The sequence below is a fragment of the Arvicola amphibius genome, chromosome 5, assembly GCF_903992535.2.
Source record: "Arvicola amphibius chromosome 5, mArvAmp1.2, whole genome shotgun sequence".
Classification (NCBI taxonomy): domain Eukaryota; kingdom Metazoa; phylum Chordata; class Mammalia; order Rodentia; family Cricetidae; genus Arvicola; species Arvicola amphibius.
The window spans coordinates 43,453,257-43,473,599 of NC_052051.1; the positions used below are offsets into that span (position 1 = coordinate 43,453,257).

Sequence of the window (20,343 nt, forward strand, 5' to 3'; positions counted from 1 at the left end):
TACAAACAAGAGGACCAGAGTTCAGAGCCCCAGAACTCATGAAAATGTTGGGTGTGCATGGCTGCCAGCTCTGAAGAGGATCCCAGAATAAGCTGGCTAGCAAGAAGGCATAGTGCTAAGTTCATGATTTACTCAAGAAGCCCTGCCTCAAAAGAATAAGGTAGAAGAGCAATTGAGAAAGATTTCTGTCATCAACCTTAGGCCTCCACACACATATGTATGTATATAGACACCTAAAAATATACATACATTCATGCAACCACACACACACATGAAGAGAAGAAAAATAGCTGAGAGCCAGGTGGTGGCAAACACCTACAATTCCAGCACTCACAAGGAGGCAGAAGGATTCCAAGTTCATAGTGAGATCCTGCCTCACAAAAACAAAAGCCAAAAAAAAAGTTAGGTACAGTGTGGAATCTGAAGTCTTCCTAATGAATTTTTGTGCTTCTTCACATAAATCCATTGATCTACAATGTACTGCGGATGGATCTTTTACCCAGACATGACTATGAACACCACACACTGATCATCTAAGAAACACCAGGTCACTGTTATGCAACTGTGGGCACATTCTGTCATGTGAGGTCAGACAGCTTTGAAGTGCCAGAAAGCCACCATGTTCACAATGACAGGTACATGTTTTCAAAATTCTCATTTTCACCTGAAATGTGGATTTTATCATTGGTAACAACTATCAGTCATTTTCTTTGAAGTGACAGGCTTACTTCATTCTTCTCAAGAAAAATGTCCCATTATACCCAAGTCTTTTCAAATAAAAACTCCATACCAAGAAATGAGCAGCTAGTTGAGCTCACAACTTACACAACTGTACATCTTTCTTTCCTTGGAACACACTATGCTTCAGTATTTGGCAGAAATACTTTCTATGTATTTTCCATTTCAGTACAGAGAATATTAAAATGGTGTCGAGGATCGGAAATATTTTAATGAAGTTACTAATTTTAGAATCTCATCAAGGGCATACACAAGAGCAACTGTCTTGTTTACATTGGCCAGGAAGGTACAGCATGAAGCCAGCCATCAGGAGCTAGTCCAGGCAGGGCTGTAGTTTTAACTCATACCCAAATGTCACAAATTTTTACCACTAATTCTGTATCATAAGAAGATGTCAACCCAGAGAAAGAGGCACATATTATTTAGAAAGCAGCCAGGACTTCACAGACCCCCTTTAAAGAGACCTCAGGGTCCTCTAGGACCCCACACAATAAGAGAACCACTCCTCTAAGTGACATGAGTTGGGGAAAGGTCTCCTCTATCCCGATCCTGACCCAGAGCTCAGAGCTCTGGGAGGAGGGGAAGCTAGTATCTCTGGAGGAAACCCCTCCCTGCAGCCACCCAGTATGTAAGTGGCACATACCCAGCCAACTATCGACTGGACCACTCCAGGGATGTTGTACTCCTGCAGGCGGAAGAGGTCAGATGGCTCACAGTCCACCGTGAAGCTGTTGGTGTCATTGTTGTATTCCACAGGACAGACGAAGCATCTGTACCCAGACATCACATAGGAGAGCTAGGGATGGAGAGCAGAGGGGCAAGCAGGAACATCAGCTGTAGACATCCAGCCTGAATGGCCAGCACCATGATTCTCAGAGTTCCTCCCACCTTGCTCACTGCATGCCATGGGCTCAAAGAAAGGCTTGTGTTTCACTACATGTATATTTTACCTGAATTGTTAAGTAAAAAAATTCTTATGTCTCTCTGGGGACACACACATATATGTCCAAATACAAACCTTGGAAAAAAAAAAAAAAAAAACCCAGGAAAGATCTGAGCAAAGAGCTGTAAGACAATTCTTCCCACCTATGGAGTCCTGCCCCATTGTGCTAAGAATCTCTAAAGTCAGTGCTACGGAGAAGCCATGGTGGCATGGTGGAGATGTGGTAGGGAGGGTACAGTGACAGGCAGCCAACACTAGAAAAGGGAAGGACTGAGAATCAGCAGCAGGGAACGGTGTCTTCAAAGGGCTAGAAGATTGTACTCCTATACAAGCCATATGCAGAAGAAAACCTTGAGAGGAAGCAACACTTCTTACCTCACCCCTTAACCCAAGCTGCCAGTCGCCACCCCAGTCTTAGTTTATTACCTGGTGCCTGGGCATAAGAGGACATATAGGGTATGCATGGGCCCTACACAACTCCCTGAAAACTGGAAGCTGCCATGCCAGTTACGTGTTCTTTTGAGCAAGGTCAGCACTGGGCAGGAAAGAGTCTCTGGTTTGGGAAGACATATTCTCCACTCCTGCACAGGCCTCTGAGGACAGTGTCAGGCCCTGTCCCCTCCCCATCCAGACAGTAGTTATCACCTACCAGAAGGCCAAACACCACAGTGGCAAAGAAGCCCCCAATGAAGCCTTCCCAGGTCTTCTTCGGAGAGAGCTGCAGACAGAAACACACTGTCAGCAAAGGATAAGTCTGTAACTTCAGTTTGGTGCTTGGTTACTTAGGAAAAGTATTTCCAGCCAGGTGTGACGGCACAAACCTTTAACCACAGGTCTAAGGAGGCAGTAGCAGGAGGATCTCTTTGAAGCCAGCCTGGTCTACACAGTGAGTTCTAGACCAGCCAGGGCTACACAGTAAGACCATCTCAAAACCATACAAACAAGAAGTATTTCTACATAAAAACCCTCTTCAATTAATCATATCACTTTCAAAATTCTCCCCAAAAATGTTTTTCTTGTTTCCTATCCTATGTTCTTCAGATTAGTTTTCTTTCTAGTCAATTAGTGACTTACACATTTATTGTATTATAAAAATATACATTAATAATAATAATCAAAGACCAGAGCCCCAAAAGTATGTCTACATAAAAATATTTTATTTGGTAGGTTTTTGGAAATAAGTATTTGCCTATTTCTCTTTGGGCTTCTTTTTCTCTCTTACATATCCCAGGAGTGACAAAAGACAGGACTACAGTAGATCCACACCAACATTTCTTCTCTAATGCACTGACAAGCCATACAGAAAGCACTACCACCCGATGGGACAACCCATATCAAGGTGACCCACTTACCTTAATGAGCGGAGTCCGACCAAAGAAAAAGCCAAACATATAGGCCATAATATCATTACAGATGACACACGAAATGGGAACAATGAACCTAGAAAAAAATCCAAGAGAGGAGTAACTCTACCAAGATGATCTCAGAAGTCTACTAACGAATGTCAGTAATAATTCAGTACCAAGATAACTCGTGGTGTATTTGTAACTCTTTAAGGTTTAAGTTGCAAAGAAAGAAAATAAATATGGGAAGAGGAAAGGAATCAGTGAAGTGGGAAGGAAGAGAGGGCAATAAGGGATGAGTAATGAAAATATATTGTATACACATATGAAAACATAATAAAATACATTACTATGTTTAGTTGATTATCTATAAATACAAATTTAAAAAGAAAGTAAGTCAGGTATGGTTGTACAAGCCTCTAACACAGCCTAGAAAGGATAAAAAAGGATTGCTCTAAGTTCAAAGCTGGCTTAAGCTACACACAGACATCATCTCTAAAAAAAGCAGTGGAAGAATACACACCAATGCTGTATCTAGAGCCTGGCACATGACTGGTATTCAGATGTTCACTGAATGACTGAACAAATGAAGACAGCATTTTATAAATGCCATTTGAATCTCTTTCACTACAAAGTAGTACATGAGCAAGATAATAAACTGCTCAAGGTGGGGGCATTGCTTATTTCCCACCCTTTATACTACTCCTCAAAACAGCAACCTAAAATCTTTTTCTGCCTAGTAATTATCTTTATGTTTTTAAGTAATACACATCATATACGTGATACTTAAACTTCCCATGTTAATTACTAGCACTAATATTCTCTATGTGTTTGAATGAGAATGGCCCCCACAGGCCCATTTATGTGACTGCTTGGTCATCAGTTGGTGGAACTGTTTGGGAAAGATTAGGTGTAGCCTTGGTCTGTCACTGAAAGCAGGCTTTGAGGCTTCAAAAGTCTAAGCGTCCCCCCCCCCTCTCTCTCTCTGTGTGTGTGTGTGTGTGTGTGTGTGTGTGTGTGTGTGTGTGTGTGTGTATGTGTGTCCATCTGTGTCTCTCTCTGTCATGGACTCTCCCCATCCCCAAATACAATGTTTTATTTCATGTTTTGGTCATGGCAACAGAAAAGCAACTAAGACCAACTAAAGCCCAGGGAGTGGGCTATTGCTGTAACAGGCCTGTCCACGCTGTTTGTGGAAGAATGTGGAACTTTGGGACTTTGGACGAGGAAAGTAGTTGAATGCTGTAACAGGACTAACTTGGCAGTTCTAATAGGAGCTTAGTAGCACTGAGTGGACTGTGGATGCTCAGCTCAAGAGGTTTCAGAGAACAGTATTAGCAACTGAGCCAGAGACTACTCTTGTGATAGTTTCACAAAGAATGTGGCTATTTTTGCCCCATCCTAAGAATTTGCCAGAGGCTAAATTGAGTTTTGGACTAATTTTGTTGGCAGAGGAGACTTCGATGGACAGCCTAATGTTGACTCTGCTGTGGTTACTAGTGATCACTCCTCTGCAGATGTTCAATGGAAAGGAGAAGTGGGGTAAAAAGAAATGGAAAGTATTCAGTTTGAGGAGAAAAAAGAACCAAGAAATTTAATGTTGGAGCCAAGGTTTGTGCTAAGAGAGATGAGGAAAAATGGATAAAGTGAGTGCTGCCCTCAAGGTAAGACATCACCCAGCTAAACCTACAACTTGTGAAAAGTTTTGCCTAAGGAATTACCTGTTCCTTAGAGCAACAACAATCAAAGCTTATGCAAATGATATTCAAGGAGGTCAGTTTCCATCCTCAGCATCAACCAAGTGATTCTGGCTTTATTCATGAAAGATACAGAAGCAAAGGGGTTTTGAAATCTTCTCCCTAGGTTAAGCAAAGCTATTGAGGACAGACATATGGCAGGAGAGTCCCTGAATGGAGACCTATAATAGCCTCCGTTGTGTGAAGCTGTCAAAGTAAGGCCTGGATTGTACTGTAGACCCCCAGAATGTTGGAGGTACTAGAGCTGTGAGATACCAGCCAAGGAGAGCTGCACACAATAAGTGGAACAAGCCCAAGAAAAGAAGTGTGCTGTAGTCGGCAATGCGGGGAGGAGACATCTCCACCTTTGACATGAGACATGGAGCTACAGGATTTGGAGTTTGCCATACTGGGTTTGGTCTTGCCTTTGGTCCAGAATTTCCTCACTATACCCCATTTCCTCCCCCTGGAATAGTCATACAACTGTTGTGCCATAGTGTGTTCAAAGTATCTAATTTGGTTTTTTGATTTTATAGGGCATTACAATTAAGAAAATGCCTTAAATCTCAGAGATTTTGTACTGTGAAGCTATTGAGTCTGAAAGATTATGAAGACTTTTAAAGTTCAAATAAATACATTTTACATAAAGATATGGTCACACGCCTACGGGGCCAAGGAATAGACTGTGGTGGTCTGACTGAGAATGACCCCCAGAGCTCACAGACTTGAGCACTTGGCTGTCAGTTGGCAGAACTATTCCAGAAGGATTGGGGGTGTGACCTTGTTGGAGGAGGTGTGTCACTGGGGGCGGGCTTTGAGGTTTCAAAAAGACTTGTCATTTCAAATTAGCGCTCTCTCTGTTTCCTGGTTATAATAAGTTCAGGGTTCAGAGATATGCTTCTTCCTTGCTCCTCCCCTGCTGATATGTCCTTCCCAACAGAACTGGTCCAGTCCGCCCCTCACCTCACTCTGATACTATTCTAAGTTCCTCTGTTCCAGTGTAATATGCTATATGGAAATTGTGGTATTTCCTGGCTTACTCTGAGGGAGTTGAAAGTGACGGGCTCTTCACCTCCCACAGCATCTCCTTCATCGAGGCTTCCAGCCATCTCTATTCTACAGAACTATGATGAGGCCTTCATTAGAAATGCTAATATTAGCCACAAATGATCCTCATGGTATGTTTGGCCCTGAATTTAGCACTTTTAAGAAATACCTAACAAAAACCCAGACAGGGAAGGAGCTGGTGGGGGCCTCCCGGGGCCATTACACTTGTTTTTAATATAATACATAAAGCTAACACTTGCAGGCGCTCTTTAGAGGCGAATGCATTCTGAGATGAAGCCTGTGGGCTTGTCACCACAGCGTTTACCATTCTCTCTCAGAACACCAGCTGTGTCCTGAGCATCCCACTGAGGGCATCTAGCTTCTCCAGTCAGCCTGTGACTAACAACAGACAAGTTCCCACGCCCTTAAATCAGATCACACAGAAGCATACTGTTCTTCTGACCCACTTTCCAGATTCAATTCTCTAGCACATTATTTATTTTTCATCATAAAGGAAATCAGTTTCCCATCTCCTTCTCCCTCTGTATGATCTTCAGCGGGGTCAGGTAACTATAATTCTTGACCTATCTGGTCCTGTCTCTTCTGCCACATGGGGAACTACCCATTTCAAAGCTCCCTGCAATGACTGACCTACTCGCGTGTGCACGCTATGAAATAATATTTTGTAACCGTGAAGACGTGTCATCTGATTGGTTTAATAAAAGCCAGAACAGCCAATAGCTAGGCAAGACTTCCAGGGCAGAGAAAATGCCGAGAAGGAGGTGGAGTGACGAGGCAGGCACGGAGGAAGCAGGAAAGCAGCATGGGCAGTACACGGTAAAGGTAAGTAAGCCATGAGGCAGAAAGTAAATTGATGAAAATGGGTTAATTTAAGTTGTAAGAGCTAAAAACAGGCCTAAGCTCTCAACCGAGCTTTCCGTGTGGTTATTTGGGAGCTGGCTGATGGGAGAGAAAAATCCGCCTCCATGTGTATATTCATTACCTTCCTTGTTTATAGGCCGTAGGAAATCATGATTATCTACATTATCAAGTCTGTTGCCACAGTTTTTGACCTTCGGTTCTTTAACTTTCAATGAACCTGTCAATTTAGACTAGAGCATCTCGGAGTCCAGTTCTGAACAACAGCATCTGCCTCACCTGGGAACAGACTAGAAATTAAATCAGGTGCCACTCCAGACCTATGGGAATCAACTATACTTTGTAAACCAGCCCACAGAAAATTCTGGTGTGCTCATGGTGGGAAGCTTAGAAACGGAGGAGAGATCCTTAGCCTACCTGTGTATGAGAACCCCCAACCTTGAAGGAAAAAAAAATGTCCCAATGTCACTACTTACCATATCATTCCTTCAAACAAGTTATGGATAACAAGATGTGACTGGGTTACGACAATAAGCAAGGTCACATGGGTCCAGCCAAACTGCAAGAGAAAGGAATGAACTCTACCTACCAAGCGTATTGCCAAAGCAGCTTCAAAGAACAGGAAGGGACAAATGGGAAACTACTGAGAACCAGGGAAGACCTGCTTTAACACCTGACTCACTGGCAGGGAAAAGGTCAGAACGAGTTTCTGGAGTAGCAAAGTCCTTCCCAGTGACTGTCCCATCAAAGCAGGGACTAAGTCAGACATGGGTAAGGCATGCCTGAAATCTCAGCGCTTCAGAGGCAGGAGGACTGTAAATGTGGGACCAGTTTAAGTTACATAGTCATACCCAATCAATCAATAACAGAAACCAGCAGGGTCTGCCTCCTACTAGTGAATGAGTCCTTTCCTGCTCTCAAGCCTGGGACATTTCATTTTCCCACTCACAGAGATTGTCTCAGGCCGAGGCAAGGAATGACCAGCACCAACAATGAACAAGATGGAGGCTCTGCAGCAGTGCCTCCACGGCTGCAGCATGGCCTCCGTGGGACCCACCTTCAGAGGAAAGACCTCTGAGGGTGTAATCTGAGAGTCTGGTCTAGGTAGATGAAGGACTGCAGGACTCTTGTCTTCCTGCTCTATGTTCTAGATGAATACAGAACAAGCCATATCAAGTTTTGATTTGTTACAGAAACATCAAAGGCCTAATGAGTTTCTACAGATCATCAGGCCAACAAACTTAGCTGGTTAGTTTCTGCAGATCTTCAAGTAAATCAAGAAATCAATTTCAATCTCTCTCACACACACACACACACACACACATAAAATGCACATTAATACACACACACACACACACACACACTCCCCTTACCATGTAGAACTGCAGTCGGTAATGCTTCTTAACTAGACTCAGCACAAACATGCAGAACCCTAGTTGGAGACAGGAGAGAGGATAAAATTACTCACACTGTATTTCTTCCTCTTTTTCTTTAGCTGAGTTAAGTGGTCTATTGACTAACTTACTTGTAACAATTAAGCAGTACAGAGATTTCAAAGCCCACAGGGAAAATTAGCTTACAGCCAATGTAATCAAAGCTGTCAGCTTGCTTCCTAGCATGGTCAGTTGATATCACAAAATTTTAACCAACTCGTACAAATGAAACAGAGGAACACGATGCCCAGAGGAGAACTGGGAAAGCGCATGATACATACCTGTGAGATACAGGGTAAAGGAAATGAATCGGTGGTATTTACTAAGAATTCGCAAGGGCTCCTCTCTTTGGACCAGAGTGAAGAAGTAATCCGTCACTGTCTCGCCATAGAAGAAGTAGTTTACACACAGAAGAAAGTACCTGGAAATGATGAGAAGGCAGTGCCAGGGAACTGTGTGCAGCCCTCCTCCATGAACTCTCAGAAACCCCCAAAAAAAGAACAGCCCACCACCTTGAGAGCTGATCTAGAAATTTATGGCACATTTTACTTTACTCTCCCTTTATTACAAACCTGGAAGTCTGTCCCCCCCCCCCTTGTGGTGTTCCCACACCCAATCTTGGGACCCTCCAAAGTGCGCCTCAGCCCACCTCCCTAGGGTCACTCCGACTTCGCACAGATCTCTCTCTCCATTTCTGTCAGAAGTGGTTCACTTGGCCTCGTCATTGTCTGTTCTGCTTTATCTCTTCCTTGCTTGGAACACCTGGAACACCCTTCATCTACCCATTGTTTTCATTCATTGCTCCAGCACCATTTTCAGTAGATGTGTGTGTGTGTGTGTGTGTGAGAGAGAGAGAGAGAGAGAGAGAGAGAGAATGGATAGATGGGTAGATGGATGGACAGATAGGTAGATAGATGAGGCATGACCTGATATCCATTACATCATATTTTCTATAGCAAGCAGTAGCTAATGACTTCATTAGGCAACTGAGCTCCGTCTCAGGACATATCCTCCTTTGGAAACCTGGCTGTGACTCAGATCCTTCACCTAACATTAACTATGTATTTGTTTGCATTCTCTCTTCAACTGGAGGAACAAGAGGGGAAACCACAACCAACACCTCCATTATGCTTCTGGATACGGGATCATGCTGCATCAGCTTAAGCCCAAGCCCTCAACAGAAGAAACCAAAGAGCTTATCTTTCCCATCTCTTAATTATGAAAAAAACCCCACACTGGGTTTATTTTCCATTGTGTGGAAAAATTTTCTTTGCAAAGTGACCATAGCAAGGGTCAGGCCTCCTGAGTATGTAACAAAATTCAAAACACAGCTGTCTAACTGGAGAACAGCCACAAAGAGAACATCTGGCCCAGAGGGCAATCCCAAGGGCAGGTGGAGGCTGAGAGTCAGCTTGTACTGTTGAGTGATGTGAAACACACGGAAGAGTGTACCCACGGCTGAGCAAGTCAGCTTCCTTGGTCATCACCACGTTTCTCACGCATAAATCAGTACCATCGGTCCATTAAGTCCCAAGCAGTTAGCACAGTCAGTGAGCCTTCCCAGCTCTGCTAGAACAGCACCACCTGAGAACAGGGAGCCAACAGCAGATGGGCCAGGAAGGGCTCAGAACTCATACTGCTACAGTTCTTTATTTAGCTTTTGCTATTAGGCAGCCAAGTCTTTTTAAGAGAAGAAAACAACGTCTCTGAAGGAGCTCAGATCATAACCATGCTGGCACCCTGAGTGCCTTAGAGGAAGAATGGTTCCAACAGATGAAGCCTCAATGACCCATTGTACTGACGAGGAAATCAAGTTCCAGAGACAGCAGCACTGACACCAGAACCTGCCAGCTCCCAGTGAGTCCAGTGAGTCCAGTGAGGTGCTGGGTTGCAGCATAAAACTAGGCTGATCTCAGGTGGGGACACAAACTGCCATCCCTGGCTGCAGGAACTAAGGAATCCTCCTACTGAGGTAGACTCAGGCCCAGACACATCTGTTTCTTCTAGGGAAGACACCAGCTACCAAAGACTCCTCAGAGACAGCCATACAATCCAGCCTATGAAAGACACAGGCTCAAAGATACCGTGCAAGTCTGTGGCAATGGCTGTCTCCACTGTCTGTAAGTACTACCACAAAGCACATCACCCACATCAGGCAAGGTGCCCCATGGACCAAGAGAACTTACCAGCTGAGGGTCCTGAACCAGGGCAGGTCATAGGAGTGGTATACATTGTAGCCAATAGTGATTATCTCATGGAAACACTTAATCTGAACACACATCACCTGAAAAACAGAAATCGGAGAGCTCTCCTAGGGTCTTCACAGGCCTGCAGCACAGTCATGGCACTTTAGAGATGTTTCCATCTTACACTGATTCTGCTCCCCCCTTCCCTCAGACCACCGCAGGGTAATAGACCTGTACTTCACAATTTCTCATAGTAAGATGCACAGTCCTAGTGTCCTCATTAACCTTTTACTCTAGAACCTTCCAGGACTCAGTCAATCCTTTTCCCACTTTGAGCTTGAATATATAATACACTAGGGGCTCTGCTGCTTTGCTCAGCATCCAGCTGTCACCATCTACAACTGTCTGGAATGGCTGTGTTGATTACATTTTGTCCTCCTGACACAAACTAGCTCAACTGAGAAGAGCGCCTCTACTAGACTGGCCTGTGGGGCAGTTTCCTGATTGATGGCTGATGTGGCAGGCCCAGTCCACTGTAGGTGCTGCCATCACTGGGCAGGTGCTCCTGGGATGTATAAAAAAACAGACTGAGCAAGTCATGGGGAGCAAGCCACCAAGCAGTGTTCCTCATTGTCTCCACTTTAGCTCCTACCTCCAGTTTCCTGCCCTGGCTTCCTTCATGATAGACTGTGATCAGGACATGTAAACCCTTTCCTCCCCAAGTTGCCTTTGATCATGGTGTTTATCATAACAACAGAAAGCCAAACTAAAACAGGCAGGAAGATTGAACTCCTGTGGACTGCAACTTCTTAATGAAAGTTCTGAGTCTATGAGTAAAGCCCCAGGAAAACAAGAAACAAAACCGGAATCTCACACAAACCAGCAGCCAGGGTCCTTCACGCCAGTGACCCTACAGCCGGCACACAAGAAATGGGAGGCTATGCTCTAAGACAGAAGCTTCTGAGAAACTTGGGGCTCCAAGCATTCCCAGAACCAACCCAACACAAGGCACTATTGGCAGCAGGCACTGCAGATGGCCAACCCCACAGGTAAAGCTGATGCAGCACTATCATGGCTTGTCAATGGTACTTACAATCATCATCAAAACCATTGGTCCCAGGTAAATGATAATGAAGAAAAAAGCAATCATGGCCAAAGTCAGGATGCCTCTCACCCACCAGTTCTTCCATCTAGGCAAGAAAGAAAGACCCATCAGGAGCCCAGCGAGAACCAGAACACAAGCCTAAAGGAAGTGAGACTCGAGGGCCCTGCAGGTAGTAATCCTCTCGGAGCAGCTCCTTCACCCCAGCAGAGGCAGGACCTGGCACCACTGCCTGCTCACAGCCAAACTCAGCAGGTGCAGAAGCCACACTAGCACACACCTCAAAGTCTGAGGGTAGTGTGGGGAGAGCCAGCGGATAAGACAGTGTTCTCTGCTCCTGTGTCTACATGGATGGCTTCCATGGCCATTTCTAAGGCTAAAATCATTTTTTTTTCCCCTACAGCTGGCTTCTACACGGCATGGCCCTGAAATCACAATGATAACAGTTGTCTTAGACAAAGAGAGTACCAACTATCACAAACATGCAGCAGGCATATCTATAAGAACTTTAGGCATTAACCCACCCAACCCTTACACAACAGTCTAAATAGGTTTTATTTCAACTCGCATTTTTAAATCAGCATATAATATTTGTACATATTATGCTTAGAAATGGAAACAGGGAGCTGGAGAGATGGCTCAGAGGTTAAGAGCACTGGCTGCTCTTCCAGAGGTTGAGTTCAATTCCCAGCAACCACATGGTGGCTCACACCATCTGTAATGAGATCTGGTGCCCTCTTCTGGCCTGCAGGTAGAACACTCTATACAAATAAACTGGAAAAAAAAGAAAAAAAAGGAACAGATCCTGCAGCAAGCTAATGGTAAACTGGGCTTTGAACCCAGGATCCATGATGCCCTTACCCACAGAAGGCACACAAACACTTTCAGAGAATGCTCTGGAGTCTTACAATTTGTGCTTCTCATACACACACACAGCTGGTGTTTAGGGGACTGGTTTTCTTGAGTCAAGAGTTTTACCCTTGGTTCACTTAAGCTGAGACACTTCTTAGTTCTCCCTGGAGAACTAAATGTTCACAGCAGATATATGTGGAGAGAAAATAATCTTGAACCAGAAACCCTAAAAACCTCAGCCTTTCATGCAAATGGCTCGGTGCACCACTAAGTAGATTACCTTGAAGACAAGTTGGAAAGGGCCCTGTTAAGGACCTCTGGGGTGTCATCTATGGAGGCTGGTGGGGGAGCTGCTTCTGCTCGGCTCTCACTGTCTGATGCAGTCTCTCCATCTATCTTCGCTTCTGACTCCAATTCCTACACAGCAAAAACAGAAGAACAAAGGTCAAAAATGCTGGGTTAACTACTAAGAAGTGAGTGGTTATCATGGAAGATCCACGGAAAAAAGCTCAAAGAGCACCTGGCACAGTGAAGTGACAGAGCAGACGGCACGCAGTAATCCTGACAGTGTTCTGACATGAGAAGAGGCATCTGTGCCGTGCACACCACGGGGGAGAGGAAGGTATGAGAAGACAGACATGGCTCACTTGTATCCGGAGAATGCGAAAAGGAGGAGGCTGTGACTAACTTCCTGAGGGCCTGCCCATGAGCCTGCCATTATCTAAGTACCCCAGGCTCATCCCTGACAGGGCACAAGCACCCAGAAACAGCTATCCATTTCTGAAAACCCCTCTCCACCAGCACTTGAACCTGAGAGTGCAGCCTCTACTGTGCCGTGGCCAGCGGCACTGTCCAGGCTCTCAGAAGAAGCCAAATTTGTGGCTTCTTGCCCCCAGAGACTAGTAAATACCGCCATGCCCCAAAGCCCAGGAGACTTCTGTCCCTCACAAGAATACACTGTGAGAGCTGCCACAACCAGAGTAAAGCCCCACGTTCTGGTCAATGCTCTAGCCAGAACCGGGTACCTCCCTCCGCCTCACACAAGAGGCTGGCCATCAGCAAACTCTGCAATGGAACTCACAGCACTGCCATGCATGATTATCCTCCAGGAAACACCTGCAGAACTGACCTTGTCCCCTGCCTAAGAGGGAGGAACAAAAGCACACCAGCCACAGACTATTCTGGTCCTACAAACCATCTTGTTTCCCAGATCTTTTCTTTCTTGGGAGCAACTGGTCCAGGTGCTGTGAGAAGAGGAGGGGGATCAGATCCCTGAGAACTGAACAGCAGCACCTCTTAGCAATCTGTGGACTCTCTCCAACCCAACACAGTGTGAGTTCAGAGCAGAACTGGGAGGAAAGGAGACACGGTCAGCCCTGTCTACAAACAAAAAACGGGCTCTGGGAAGCCCTCTTGGGCAAATGTCACATATTAACCCACCTCTTCCAACTTCAACATGCTCACCCCACTATATTTTCTTTCAGTCTGGAAATCATTTTATTCTTTACAAAGAAATTTTTAAAAAAACTAAAAATGACATTTTATTAAATCTTCAAAACCTTGTGAAATATGACACAAATCATCACTTTTTAAAAGTTAAATAAATTTTACTCTCTCCCATACATAATTTCATGATTATTGACCAGTGTTATATCTTTTGTGAAATGTTTGTCAAGCTATTGGTAAGCTTTTTCTTCTGAGCTTTCTGTCTTATTAGTTTGTAAAATGTTTTAAATGTACCCTTTTTATTTAAGAACTCTGTCACAGACATGCTCTTTCCCTCAGCCTCGTGTTCTCTTCACCCTGGGACCTTCCCTCTCAATGCTGCTCACAATGAGGCTTCTTTTATAAAACTGTTTCCCGGGCAACTTCGAAACATTGGACCACGACATCTTGTTCTCATTTCCTCATGCCTGGTCCACAGTAAAATGCCTGCTAATGGGTAGGAGAGGAAAGGGAGGAGGATTAATCCCAGGTGTGAGAGATAGAGACCCAGCCACTGCCCTAAGAAAGACAGCTACAGCTAAGCCGTTTACAACTGTGATCAGCCCTGACACGGGGTCCTTGGCTAGCATGGACTGCTGCCATTAAGAGACAGCTGCTGGCTCTGGTAAAGGACCTACAGACACAGCACACCCAGTGAGGAGAAGCCACAGCTTGTCACCACTGGCCGAGATGGCTCTGAATCCTTTGATATTTCCATTTTATGAAAGGGGCTCAGGAGAGGTCCTCCTCATCCTTGCGAGTTCCTTTTTTGTGTGCTGTTTTACAGCCTGTAGATTAAACCGAGCGCCTTGCACATGCTAGGCAGGCATATACTACCTTACTACCACTGCTCTATAGTCTCCAGTCTAGCATAGGTATTCCCTGAGGAGAGAGAGAAGCAAATTCCACTAGAGTTATGTCCTACTTCACTGTCACAGAGACACATGAACACTCCATTACTGGTGCTCTCCTAGGATGCGAAGTCCTGGCACAACGTCAGTTTCCACTCTTTAACATTTACACTCCCACAGCACTGGCCAACGACTAGGTAAGGAGGACAAGATAACAATGCCAAGTGATGTTATCTAGTTCTGATTCCTGGACCTCAGGCTTCCAAACATGAGCACCCCCACTCAGTGACATACTCTAGGAGCATCTAGAAGCCCCAGGAACTGAGCCAAGCACGAGAGAAAGCCCAGCGCAAGGTTATTTTTAGCTTATCTATCCTGTTGTCAAGGAGACTCACAAAGACTGCTGGGTCCCCAGGCAGAAAAGGACAAAAACAGAGGTAGAGCTGGGGAAGCAAGGGGAGGATGCTAAGAACCTCTCTGGCCAGGCAGAGCAGCACCTACCTGCCTGCAATCCTGAGATCTCAGCCCAGGAGGATGAAGCAAGGAGTCTGCTCTGAGACCGAGGCTTGCCTGGGCCTACAGGGAACTTCAAGTCAGTCAAGGATACATAGTAAAACTGTCTCAAAAACAGAATAAGTCTCCATGGGCCTTTTATGAACCTCAAGCCTGATACTACACCTTCCCAAACCTGATTCTACTTCCCCTTAAAAAGAAGAAAAAGCATTCTGAAATACAAGTCAGTAAAAGGAGATAAAGAACTATCGCAAAGTTCTTCAACTGTGTTACTCCCAAGACCCTGAGGTGACTAGGATGAGGGATTAAGAAATGGAGTAGGTCTAAAAGGAACAAGCCTGCAGGAAGGGAACTCCCTAGGTCTCACCTGGATAAACACCTTAGAGCCCCACTTAGGAGTACTCGCTAGACAAAAGGCCAACAACCATCGCTGACACCACACTCCTATGCAACAACCGGGAGCACTGAAGCTGACACCTCTCCAGCTGCGCACACTCACACCCAGGCGCGGCGCTCAGGACCAAGTTCACCAAGGGACAAGAAACTTGTGAGAGCCTACAGCCTGCAGGTTTTCTGGCCTCTCCTCAACTCACAGGCAAAGGCCTCCCACTCAAGACAGCAGCTGCTCATGTGGACACGAGGGAAATGGAGTGCCCACAGCAGCTTCCCCAGTGGGCAGAAGGCAGGGACCTGGAGCCAAATCCTGGCCCAGAATAAAAGCAGCACATTCTGCAGAGAAAAATGAGAAGGGGGCAGGAGGAGTTGCTCTGCAGTGAAGAGGGCTGGCTGTTCTTCCTGAGGACCCAAGGTCAGCTCACAGCACTCACATCTGCTACTCCAGCTGCAAGAGGTCTGACGCCCCCTTCTGGCCTCACCAGGGACAACACACATGTAGCACACACATGAAAAAAAATTTTTTTCTTATAAAAGTAGTTTTTATTTTTTTGTGAGATTCTAGGTGTTTGGTTCTTTTATGGTTTATTTTTTTATATTTAAAATTTTCCATCTCTTCCCCTCCTCCTCCCCCTTCCCTCCCTTCCCCTCCACCCATACCCCCCCTCCCTCCCTCTCCAGGCCAAGGAGCCATCGGGGTTCCCTACTCTATGTTAAGACCAAGGTCCTCCCAACTCCCCCCAGGTCCAGGAAGGTGATCGATCAACCAAGCTGAGAAGGCTCCCACAGAGCCCGTCCATGCAGAAGAATCAAAGCCCAGCGCCTTTGTCCTTGGCTTCTCAGTCAGCCTCCACCATCGGCCACATTCAGAGAGTCCAGTTTGGTCTCATGTTCCATCAGTCCCATTCCAACTGGAGTTGGTGATCTCCCATTAGTTCTGTCCCACCGTCTCCATGGGTGAATGCACCCCTCACGGTCCTGACTTTCTTTCTCATGTTCTCCCTCCTTCTGCTCCTCATCAGGACCTTGGGAGCTCAGTCTGGTGCTCCAATGTGGGGCTCAGTCATTTTCTTCATCTATCGCCAGGTGGAGGTCCAGTCCAGATGGAACTCCACTGCACAGGATCAGGGATTCCTGGCAGGCCAGGCCCGGACAAAAGGGCCAAGGTGGGGGCAGGGCGGGATGGAATATCACACAGCGAACCTGGCAGCACAATCTGAAGGAGCCCGCACTCCCTTGCAGGAATCCTCAGACCTGCCTGGAGGTCCCACACATGAAAATTTTAACGTTTTGGGTTGGTTGTTTCTTCTTTTGTTTTGTTTAAATCAGATGTGGAGCCAGGAAGATGGCTTAGTGGGTAAAGACAGTTGCTGTCAAGCTGATGACCTGAGTTCAGTCTCCGGAACCCACAAGCTGAGAGGAGAGAATTGACTTCCATAAAAGTTGTCCTCTGGCTTCCACATATGCCCCTACCCCTAATGAGTAAATAAATATAATTTTAAAAACTAAAAATTCAGAAGTGCTATGCTCCAGGCAATACCAAGAAAGTCAGAAGCCCAGAAAAATCTTCCACAGAAGGTGGCAGCTTCAGTCTGGGAAGCAAGGCTGACTCATGTCCGTCACACTTAGCAGGCATCTCCCTCTCTGGTCTTACAATAGGGAAAAGACTCCCTTACCTCACACGTTGCTGGGATGGAGTCTGCTGTGGCTACCCTGTCAGTCTCTCCCACACCCACCTCTCAGTAACACGCCCAAAGCACACAGTTCAGAAGCAAGAGAACCTTAAACACCTAGCCAACCTGGACATCACACAAAGGAGGAAGGGTGGAGAGAAAAACATTGGGCTGGAGAAGTAACAAATTATCTGAATGCAGCATTTGCCTGCTGAGTTTCCTTATTTCATATAGGCAGCCCCCCCCCCAAAATTAAGATTCCTTAAACCAATGTGTAATCTCTAACACATGCAGGCTACCTGTTAAAGCAACAATACATGTATGTGCTCACTCTCCACTGGGATGTACACAATACAGAAATGAGGATCTCCTCCTCTACGGATTTGTTATTTTATTTTATACATATAAGTGTTTTGTTCTCTGCATGCATTATGTACATCATATGCATGCTTAATGCCCTTGGAGACCAGAAGAGGGTGTTGGATGTTGGGGACTGTGGACCCCAGACCCTGAATTTCCTGTAAACAACTTGTTTTCCTGTGCTTGCAGCTGCTCTGAGCACAAGACAGGAGAGTGGTTTCTGGTGGGCTTGCAGCTGAGAGTCAGAGTGTGGCCATTAGTCAAGGAGACCCTGTATAATCTGCCCTGGAACACAATAAAGAGGCATTCTTGACTCAAGGGAGCATACTTGGCGTTCTTGTTCAAGGATGGCCCGTGCCTCTGTATGTGGCTGTATGTGTGTTTCAATCTCCAGCTCCTTGCCCACCTCATGAACCATAACTTAGCACATAGAGCAGGCATTAAGCTACAGCTGGATTCTCTGGAAATGGAGTTACAGATGGCTGTGAACCACCATGTGGGTGCTGAGAACTGAACTTGGTTCTTCTGGAAGAGCAGCGAATGCTCTTAACCACTGAGCCATTTTTCCAGACCCTGGGTTTCTCATACATTTCTAAGAATGGGTGGTTTCCTAGCACAAACTGCAGCCAGGGTGTCAGAGTCCCATGCAGGAGGCAGGGAACGTGGGAAGCAGGATAAGTGACACCAGTGCTCTTTGCTGTGTCACTTCCTAGATGAGATCCTGACACCTGGGAGTCTAGTAACTAGGAGTCAACATCTCAGTATCTTGTGGGGTATCTGAGAGGACGGCTGACGGTGCTGTGGTCTGCTCAGGCCCACCACGCTGTTTTTGTCTGGTGCTGGGGCCTGAGCTCTCCTCAAAACCCATGCAATGCTGTTTTCTGTCTGTCCATGAATTAATAACTCTTCAAATAAACTTCATGCACCCAACAATCCAACTCAGTGTTCCTCTTGAACCCACATTCAAGACCTTATACTAGTCTACTGAACATACAGCACCCTCACCAACTCCCAGCTCACATGGACAACACCTAGCCTGCCTCCATTGCTACTCGGTGTTCCTGGAACCCACTCCTGCCTCCTTCCTGGATGGGCACAGGTCAGTGTATGAGGAACAGGTTGCTCCCAGGGCCCCTCCTCCTTCCCAAGAGCCTTCCTTCCTGTCTACTCCACAGAGCCCAGAGCAGAGGATAAGCAGAGCAGCCCCTCAGCCTGCACCCATCCTCCCACAGTCCCTGAGCCAGTCCCAGAGGAGTGGGGATGCTTATGTAAACAGGAAACAGCTCCTCTCTGCAAGGAAGTGAAAACCGCCCCTCTGGATTCACACAGACTCTTCAGGGAGAGGCGGCAGCACTTAGAGTGAGGACACAGGGTGAGTCCTGGACACCAAGGGCCAAGCAAAAAGACACTGTCATTGTTGGAGAAGCTGTTACTCAAAAAGTGCCCCTGACCAGCCTTCCAGACTCTTCACCCCCAGCCCCAGGAGCACACAAGTCTCAGAACAACACAGAAGTCTGGCTCCAACAGAAAGAGATAGTGGAAGGAAGCAGAGAGCCAGTGGGTGAGCAAAGAAGCCTCGTGTCAAGGTCTGGACTTTGCTGTGGTGAAACCTCACTCAGCCCGCAACAGCCTATGCTAACTCATGCCTGCTACTGCTTTCTAGGTAGAACCCCTGTTGTTGACTTACACCCTACTCCCTTCTCATTCCCACTCAATTCTCAGGATTTCATGAAGGACTGTCTTGGGCTCACAAAAGCATCAACTTTTTGATGCTCCCCATGTGACATTCTGACCTTTTAGAAGAAGTGTGACTGGGGCCCAGGAAGACAGAAGTCCCTGTGGACTGGGGACCCAGGTAACTGGAACTCATTCATCCTATTCTATACCCCATTTCTTTACCAGACACTAATTCTCTTTTGTATCCTGCTAAAAACTTCACATTTTACCCCAGTTTGTCTAAGAAGAGCTAAAACCGGGGGCAAGGAGACAAGCAGAACCACTTATCGGGCTTTCATCCTTCATCCCCAAGGAAACGTCAAGTGGTGGCACTTGGCACACTGGTGGCTATGCTCCCAAGCTCTTCCCTTTCTGGGTCCCAATCCGTAAGTTCAAGACTGAAGTGACTCCACAACTCACAAACTGTCTTTTACACTGCTTTCTATGCAAACTGCAAGTCTCCTCCTGGAGCAAAGACCTAGCCCTGCCATCTTAAAAGAAGCCTTGGCCAGCTGCCAGCGCAATCAACTCCCCCACTTATGAGACAAGACCCTGGGAGAGAAACTGCTAGACAGAGGGTGCTTAAGGAATGTCAGGATCCCCATGTCCTCTATGGGAAAGCCCAATAGGTGTCCATCTGAGTTCTTACAGGACAGAAAGATGAACGCCTACATGTGTACTGTATGGGCGGTGGGAACAACTGTTAGGGAGAACAAAGAAATGCTTCTAGCCCTTTTCAATACTAATCCCATTTGACAAGTTCATATGTCTGAAGGAACGGTCAAAGACGAGTTTACTGTGAGTTTGGACCTGTAGAAGCAAAGAGAACTTCCTCCCTGCCCTACACAGATCAACAGGAAAGGCGGCACATAGATTTTACCTCCAGAGGGAAGGGCAATCACAGGGCAGTGAACACTCATGACCCCAGGAAACAGAAGCTTATTATCTACACTCTTCACAAGCACGCTGGCAATTCTGAGGGAAACGAGAGCCAGTGCTAACTGACCAAGTCTATCCTGCATGGAGTCAAGTCCTTCTTCCTGTGATATGGCTCAGCAGCTAGCTGCTGAGGAATCTGGGAAAAGAAAGTTAT

General features: G+C 46.1%; 1 protein-coding gene across 2 annotated transcripts in view; it reads right to left on the reverse strand.

The window, feature by feature from the left end:
• Positions 1-20,343, reverse strand: part of Cds2 (CDP-diacylglycerol synthase 2) — a 44,359-nt gene that overhangs the window by 4,550 nt on the left and 19,466 nt on the right. For both annotated transcript variants that reach the window (XM_038329801.1, XM_038329802.1), the window contains 9 exons: positions 12,540-12,676; positions 11,399-11,495; positions 10,306-10,403; positions 8,401-8,540; positions 8,060-8,118; positions 7,163-7,245; positions 3,034-3,121; positions 2,331-2,399; positions 1,382-1,534 (listed from right to left, as the gene is read on the reverse strand). In XM_038329801.1, coding sequence (XP_038185729.1) covers positions 1,382-1,534; positions 2,331-2,399; positions 3,034-3,121; positions 7,163-7,245; positions 8,060-8,118; positions 8,401-8,540; positions 10,306-10,403; positions 11,399-11,495; positions 12,540-12,676 — 924 coding nt within the window. The remainder of the gene's footprint in view (positions 1-1,381; positions 1,535-2,330; positions 2,400-3,033; positions 3,122-7,162; positions 7,246-8,059; positions 8,119-8,400; positions 8,541-10,305; positions 10,404-11,398; positions 11,496-12,539; positions 12,677-20,343) is intronic.